The sequence below is a fragment of the Microtus ochrogaster genome, unplaced genomic scaffold, assembly GCF_000317375.1.
Source record: "Microtus ochrogaster isolate Prairie Vole_2 unplaced genomic scaffold, MicOch1.0 UNK16, whole genome shotgun sequence".
In the NCBI taxonomy this organism is placed as follows: Eukaryota; Metazoa; Chordata; class Mammalia; order Rodentia; family Cricetidae; genus Microtus; species Microtus ochrogaster.
In genome coordinates, this window is record NW_004949114.1 from 4,083,372 (window position 1) to 4,091,848 (window position 8,477).

Here is an 8,477-nt window from a genome sequence, read left to right on the forward strand (position 1 = left end):
GTAGACCAGGCTGGTCTCGAACTCACAGAGATCCACCTGCCTCTGCCTCCCGAGTGCTGGGATTAAAGGCGTGCGCCACCATCGCCCGGCAAAGCAAAAGTTTTGTACTTATTTTTTTAATCAATTAATTATAGCTTAGTGCAGTGGTGGCGCACACCTTTAATTCCAGGACTCAGGAGGCAGAGGCAGGCGGATCTCTGTGAGTTTGAGGCCAGCCTGGTCCACAGAGTGAGTTCCAGGACAGCTGTGGCTGTTTCACAGAGAAAAAACTTGGTGTGTACAGTGGTTTTCTGCATATATGTATTCCTGATACTGAACAGAGGCCAGAAGAGGGCACAGGATCCTCTGGAACTAGAGTTCCATGGTTGTGAGCCATGTCAGTACTGGAAACTGAACCTGGGATCTTCTGGAAAAGCAGGACTGAGCCATCTCTCCAGCTCCTGTTTATTTATTTACTTTTTGGGTTGGGTGTTTTGTTTTGTTTTGTTTTGTTTTGTTTTGTTTTGAGACAGGGCTTCTCTGTGTAGCCTTGCCTGTCCTGGAACTTGCTCTGTAGACTGGATGGAGGTGGCTTCAAACTCAGAGACCCTCCTGCTTCTGTCTCTAGGACTAAAGGTGTGTGCAACCACGGCCCAGCTTCTGTTTATTTAATTTTAATTATGTGTTTGTGGGTGTGTACATGTGCGTGCAGGTGCCCAGAGACCAGTTGTGTTGGAACCCGGAGCTAGACCTATATGGGTGATTGTGAGTTGCCTTGTGGATGCTGAGAACTGAATTGGGCCTTCTACAAGAGCAACAACTGCTCTTAATGACTGAGCCATCTCCCCAGCACATACCCACCCCCTGTTCTTACGTCTTCATCCCTTGGGTGCATAGCTACAGTCTTATGTGGCTTGGCATTAAAATGGTTTTAGGGAAATTGTATTTGAGGGAAAAATACATCTTCAGATTTGTTTTGCCATTGGACTGGTTTCAGAATCTCAAGATCATGTTCCAGTTTCTGAAAGAATATTTTGAAGAGCAACTAAGTACATCCAATGGATCTTACCATGTGTTGAAAGCCCTGAAAGATGGGGTTGCGATGATAAATGCGACCCTGACTTCCAGCATTCAGGAGGTAGGTGTCTCAACAGCCGGCCAATCCCTAGGAGCCCTGGCAGGGCGGGCTGCTGCGATTTAAAGCAGCTGTGACATGCCATCTTCCTCTGTCATGCCACACAGTACTGCGTGCCTCTACAGACTGTCCTTCCAGTGCAGAGAGCACACAGTTCCTTTAAGAAACTTTTCCGGGGCTGGAGAGATGGCTCAGTGGTTAAGAGCATTGCCTACTCTTCCAAAGGTCATGAGTTCAATTCCCAGCAACCACATGGTGGCTCACAACCATTTATAAAGAGGTCTGGTGCCCTCTTCTGGCCTGCAGACATACAGACAGAATGTTGTATACATAATAAATAAATAAAAAAAGAAAGAAAAAGAAACTTTTCCAAGCTGGGCAGAGGTTGGTGGCGCACGCCTTTAATCCCAGCACTTGAGAGGCAGAGGCAGGCAGATCTCTGTGAGTTTGAGGCCAGCCTGATCTACAAAGCGAGTTCCAGGACAGTCTGAGATATTACACAGGGAAACCCTGTCACAAAGCAAAATGAAACGAGAAAGTGTCTCAGGAGATCTATTTTGACATTTTTTTTCTTGTTCCTGCAGAGCAACAGTGCTCAGCCTAAAAAGTATGAAATCCGTCACCAGCAAGAAGTGAAGATCTATTTTCCCATCCAGCTTACCCCCAGCTTTCTGGCGTTTCCCCATTATCCTCTGGGCATAGCAAATCGTCACAAAGTTCAGGTATGACACCCTCTAATAGTGGAATTCACACAGAAATAAATGTTTCCCTAGTAGGTTGCTTTGTTGAAAAAGTTGTGATGCGTGGTTCAGACGGGCCTTGAACCCCCATGTAACCTCAGGCTGTCCTGACTGCACCATGTGGGATGCACAACCTGGCAATGCAGTGTGGGGATCAGACCCAGACTCCACTCTGCCTGCAGAGATTCATTGTTGACTTTTACCTCCCCACCAACCCTAAGAACTGCCATGCTCTCTGTGTGGCCATCTGTCATGTCCTTGTGAGTTTTACGGTGCTTTGTCCTAATCCCTGATGCACCTGTGACCTTGTGTGGCAGGAGAGCTACTTACCCTCATGGTCGCTTGACAGGTGCAAAGATCGTTGAGTACATCATTTTATTAGTTTCTAAACTTGACTTCACCAGTTCTTCAATGTCACTTAGATCCCCTTTCCTCCCAGAGAGTTCAACATGGGTTGTGGTTTTTCACAGGTGGAGGGAGGTAGTGGCAACTTCACCTGGACCTCTTCTAATGAAACAGTGGCCATGGTCACCACCAAAGGAGTGGTCACCGCAGGTCAAGTGAGAGGGAACAGTACCATTTTGGCACGAGATGTACAAAATCCTTTTCGATATGGAGAAATTAAGGTAAGTGTCTCTTGAAAACTGAGTATCTTTGGGACACCGCTGTCTAAATTTATTTATTTATTTATTTGTAAATAAATTACACGTATGAGTGTTTTGCCTCCATGTATATCTGTGTATCTGTGCACCACTTTTGTGCCTAGTATCATGGAAGTCATAGGAGGGCATTGGATCCCATGGAGCTGGAGATGCAGGCAGCTGTGAATTGCCATGTGGATTCCGGGAATTGAACCTCCAGCCTCTGCAAGAACAGCAAGAACTCTTAACTGCTAAGCAATTTCTCCAGCCCCATGGTTTCTAAATTGTTTGTTTGGGTTTTTTTCTTTTCTTTTTTTCTTTTTTGAGACAGGGTTTTCTATGTAGCCCTGACTATCCCTGCAGCGCTCAGAAGGAGATGAATCTCTGTTAGTTCAAGGCCAGCCTTGTCTACAGAGCAAGTTCCAGGACAGCCAGGGCTACACAGAGAAAGTCTGTCTTGAAAAACAAAACAAGCAAGCAAACAAAGAAAAATCCATATACACCAGGAATTGGTGCACATGCCTTTAATCCCAGCACTTCGGGGGCAGAGACAGGCAGATCTCTGTGAGTTCGAGGCCAACCTGGTCTACAGAGCTAGTTCCAGGACAGCCAGGACTGTTACACAGAGAAACCCTGTTTCAAAAAACAAAACAACAACAACAAGAGAGCCATATGTTTGATGTCTGTGTTTGCTTCCTCAGTTGTAAAATGGGGTGGGGATGTAACCCAGTGGCAGAGAACACGACCTACCCTGTGCAAAGCACTGCTTTCTCTCCCCAGCACTGTGCCTGGCTTCTCTGGGAAGTTTGGGGGTCCAAGCTCAGGTCCCCACTTTGTAAAAAAAGTTCTTTACGATTGAGCCCACGTTCCCAGTCCTAACCATTAAAAAAATTCACTTTGATACATGTAATCTCTTAATATTCATTATTGTGTGTACATATGCATGTCGCGGTGCATTTGCCACAGCAGTGCGCGTGGAAGTCGGTGACAGCTTTGTGGAGTGCTGCTCTCCTCCACATCCGTCAACAGCCAAGGAAATGCTCCACAGACATGCCCATGGACAACTCAGAGGCCAGTCTTCAACTGAGGTTCCCTCTTCCCCAGTGAATCAAGTTGACAGCCAAGACAGACAAGACCTGAGTTGTGTGTCGCTGTCGCGGGTGTGTCTATCTGCTGAGCCCCCGCTGGCCCTGTACAGTCATTAGTGGCTTCCATGCTAGCCTTATTACTAGCCTCATATTTTGGCGAGTTAAACTACCTGTAAAAGACTGAAAATACTTGCCAGGTCTGGGAGTACACACCTGTCATCACCCCAATTTCGAGTTAAAGGCAGAAGGATTAGGAATGTGGTCATTTTTTAAAGATTTTATTTATTATATATAGTGTTCTGCCTGCATGTACACCTGCAGGCCAGAAGAGGGAACCAGATCTCATAGATGGTTGTGAGCCACCATGTGGTTGCTGGGACTTGAACTCAGAACCCCTGGAAGAGCAGTCAGTGTTCTTAACCTCTGAGCCATCTCTCCAGCCCTGAGACCCTGTCTTAAACAAAAAACAAGGCTTTTTTCTTAGACTAATTGTATGACTATTTTTCTATTTCCTTCAGTGTATGGCATATGATGCTTTTCCTTGTGTGACCTGACATTGTTTGGTTTTTGAGACAGGGTTTCTCTGTATAACAGTCCTAGCTGTCTCGGAACTAGCTCTTGTAGACCTGGCTTTCGAACTCATGGAGATCTGCCTGCCTCTGTCTCCCGAGTGCTGGGATTAAAGGCATGCGCCACCACCGCCCGGCTGTGATCTGACTTTGTGTCATCACGTCATGATCATTTACTGAGTGCCTCTAGGTACTAATAAGTACTGAGTACCATAGCCCCCCCACCAAAACATGACAGTACTTCCTGCCTCAAAGAACTAAATCTAGGTAGGAAGATTTCTTTGGTTTTTATTTTCTCTTTTCTTCTTTTTCTTTTCCTTTCTTTTTTTTTTCTTTTTTGGTTTGTTTTTTGAGATAACGTTTCTTTGTGTAGAATTTGCTCTGTAGATCAGGCTGGTCTTGAACACTCTGAGACCCGCTTGCCTCTGCCTCCCAAGAGCTGGGATTAAAGGTGTGTGCCACCACCCAGTGGTAGTGTACAGTTTTGATCCCAGAACTCGGTTTGAGGCCAGCCTGTTCTTTGTAGTGAGTTCTAGGACAGCCACAGCCAGATAACAGAGAGATCCCGTCTCAAAAAACATCAATCAATAAAATTAATTAATAATTTTAAAAACTACTCTTTGCTGGGCATTGATAGCACAGCACCCGGGAGGTAGAGGCAGGCAGATCTCTGTGAGTTCGAGGCCAGCCTGGTTCACAAAGTGAGTTCCAGAACTGACTTCATAGCTACTAAGAAACCCTGTCTCCAAAAGCAAAAAAAAAAAACTACTCCTAGTAGATAGAAAAATCCTTGTGGGTGTGACTAGTTAGTGAGGTGTGACTAGTTAGTTAGTGACCAACAGGACTCCTGTTCATTCACATATTCCAGATGCTTCTTTCTTTTTGGTTTTTTCGAAACAGGGTTTCTCTGTGTAGCCATTGATATCCTGGAACTCCCTCTGTAGACCAGGCTGGCCTCGAACTCACAGAGATCTGCCTGCCTCTGCCTTTCGAGTGCTGGGATTAAAGGTGTGCGCCACCACCAGGCAAGACCCTGTCTTAAAACAACAACAAAAAGTGGAGCGATTGAGAGGATCTCGTAGTTGGAAATTTCTTTGGGCCACCAACCAGCTCCCAATAGCGACACGGAGACTTATTAATTATGAATGCTCAGCCTTAGCTTATGCTTGTCCCACTAGCTCTTCTAACTTAATTTAATAGTTTCTATTCATCTGCGTTTGCCTCAGGGCTTTTTCCCTTTCTTTTATTCTGTGTGTCCTGCTGTCCTGCTTCTTTCAGGGCTGGCTGGGCCCTGGCGTATCCCTGTATCTTCATCTCTCCCTTGTCTCCCTCTGTCTCTCAAGCCTAGATTCCTTCTCCCACTCCTTGCCCAGAAGTCCTGCCTACACCTCCTCCCTCGCTATTGGCCATGCACCAAGCAGGTGCCTTAGGCAGACAAGGTAAAAAAGCAACACTGCTTTACATAATTAAACACATCTTTAGATAGTTAAACAAATATTACACAACATAAACAAATACAACACATCTTAAATAGTTACAATAACATTCCACAACAGATCTTACATGGGGAGAAGGATTGGTTGAGACAGGGTCTTATTCTATAACCAAAGTTTGCCTCAAACTCAGTTATGTAGCTCAGTCTGGCCTCTAACTCTTGGCCATTCTCCTGTCTCAGCCCAAATGCTAGGACTGTAGGATTAAAGATTTGATGAGCAGTTGGATAAGGGAAGTTAAAGATATGAAGCTACAGAGATGGTGTGGCGGTTTCTAGTTCTGACAGGAGCGTACCTAGGGAACACAGGAAAAGGAGGCATTGCGTGGGATTCTCACTTACCGCTATCTCTGATTCCATGTCAATGTGTTGTTAGGCTGCACTGTGTTTTGTTCTTGACTATGTTTTTTTTTGTTTTTTGTTTTGTTTTGTTTTTTGACAGGGCCTCTATCTGTGGCCCAGGGTGGCTTCAAATTCATCCACCTCTTTTTTTTTAATATTTATTTATTTATTATGTATACAGCATTCTGTCTGGATGTTTGCTTGCAGGCCAGAAGAGGGCACCAGATCTCATTACAGATGGTTATGAGCCATCATGTGGTTGCTGGGAATTGAACTCAGGACCTCTGGAAGAGCAGTCAGTGCTCTTAACCTCTGAGCCATCTCTCCAGCCCTTGCATCCACCTCTTAAGGGCCACTGTGTCCAGCTGTCTGTCACTGTGCAGGGAATCGCGACAAGAGAAGAAGGGCATCTAAGTGCAGTGTACCCTGTGATTCCCCAGAACTCAGGGACAGAGACTGTAAAATCCAAGCCATCTCGGCCACAGAGTTAACTCAAGGCCAGCCTGGGTGACATAAAACCTATCTCAAGCCAAACAAAGAAAAAAGTGTACATTTTCAGTACAGATGTGTTGTTTTTCCCAATTATTTCTAGTCAGTTGAGTCTGTAGATGCATAACCTGTAGATGCATAACCCATGTATATGAATGGCTGATTCTCTCTTGTCCTGGTTAGATTTTTGGCAGCTTGATATAGGCTTAGAGTCATTTAGAAGAGGGAACCACAGTTAAGAAACTGCTCTGAGGGGGCTGGAGAGATGGCTCAGAGGTTAAGAGCACTGGCTGCTCTTCTAGAGGTCCTGAGTTCAATTCCCAGCAACCACGTGGTGGCTCACAACCATCTGTAATGAGGTCTGGCGCCCTCCTCTGGTGTGCGGGTGGGCATTCATCGAGGCAGAATGTTGTATACATAATAAATAAATAAATCTTTAAAAAAAAAAAAAGAAAGAAACTGCCCTGACCATATGGGTCTTTGTGGAAGCCAATGGGACATTTTCTTAATTAATGGTTGATGTGGGACAGCTCAGCCCATTGTAGTTATAGCATTTGGGCTCATAGCACCTGTGCTGGTGGTCCTAGACACTGTAAGAAAGCAAGCTGAGAAGCCACAAGAGCAAGTCAGTAACCTGTTTTTCTTCATGGCCTCTGCTTCAGCTCCCTTTTCCAGGTTCCCGCCCTAACTTCTGTGTATGATGCACTTTTCTCCTCAAGTCACTTTTGGCCATGGAGTTCATCACAGCAATAGAAACCCTAAAGCATGTGTATATGTTTTATATTAAAATATATACCAACTGAAGTTGGTCATGGTGGCGCACGCCTTTAATCCCAGCACTTGGTAGGCAGAGGCAGGCAGTCTCTGAGTTCAAGGCCAGTCTGGTCTACATAGTGAATTCTAGGACAGCTAGGGCTACACAGAAAAACCCTGTCTCAAAAAGAACCCAAAATAATATATGTTAAAGAATAACTTTGTGTTATCTAACCCAAGTTATTATATAATTTGTATCTAATATAACAAAATTATATGTTAATTACATATATCATTTATGTAATTATATATTTTACCTATAATATAAATAATCATATGTTTTTAACTAACTGGAGACCTAGCTTGGCATAGTGGGCTTTCCTCTTATGAACAAGGATTTAGGTTCAAAGCCTAGCATCGCCACCAAAAAAAAAAAAAAAAGGAACAACAGGGGACCTAAAGTAAACTATGAACTATGTAAGTAACAATGTAGAGAGAGCATATACACATGGCTGTTGAGACAGGGTCTCACTACATGACCCAGCCTACACTTGACTCTATCGTCTGGTCTCAGCTTCTAAGGGCTAGAATCAGTTTTGTGCAACCACACCTAAATTGCGTGTTTATGTATATATTACATGTGCATATGCATGTAGCACGTGATTATGCATGCATTTACATATCTCTTCTAAGACTTTGCTTTTCCTCAAGATATATGTCATGAAGCTGAACAAAATGGAACTGTTACCATTTCAAGCTGATGTAGAAATTGGTGAGATTATTGAGGTCCCCATTGCAATGTATCATGTCAATACAGAAACCAAAGAGAGCATCGCATTCACCGACTGCTCTCACCTACCCCTGGATCTCAACTCGGATAAGCAAGGAGTCTTCACTCTTTACAAAGAAGGCAAGGCTAAGATCTTTCTACTTTTCTCCTTCATCCTTGAATTAAGAGACCAATCACCTCTGTAGGTTAATTTATACAATTCCCTCCCTTCCTCTCTCTCTTTTTCTCTTTAACACACACACACGTGCGCACACAAACACACACACATTCATGACCCTGCTATGTGGCCTAGGCTGACCTTGAATTAATAACCTTCCCATCTAAGCCTCCAGAGTACTGGCATGAAAGACGTGTGCTTCTCTGTAGCACCTCTACCCTGCATCTTCTCTTTAACACCTGTACCCTACACCTTCTCTGTAACACCTGTACCCTACACCTTCTCTGTAACACCTGTACCCT

The 8,477-nt window shown here is 44.4% G+C and overlaps 1 protein-coding gene across 1 annotated transcript in view; it reads left to right on the plus strand.

Annotated features, from left to right (window-relative positions):
• Nup210l (nucleoporin 210 like) overlaps positions 1 to 8,477 on the plus strand; it is a 109,083-nt gene that overhangs the window by 28,150 nt on the left and 72,456 nt on the right. Inside the window, exons 11-14 of the mRNA XM_005367309.3 lie at positions 977 to 1,117; positions 1,699 to 1,836; positions 2,325 to 2,480; positions 7,940 to 8,138. Of these exons, the coding sequence (XP_005367366.1) occupies positions 977 to 1,117; positions 1,699 to 1,836; positions 2,325 to 2,480; positions 7,940 to 8,138 (634 nt within the window). The remainder of the gene's footprint in view (positions 1 to 976; positions 1,118 to 1,698; positions 1,837 to 2,324; positions 2,481 to 7,939; positions 8,139 to 8,477) is intronic.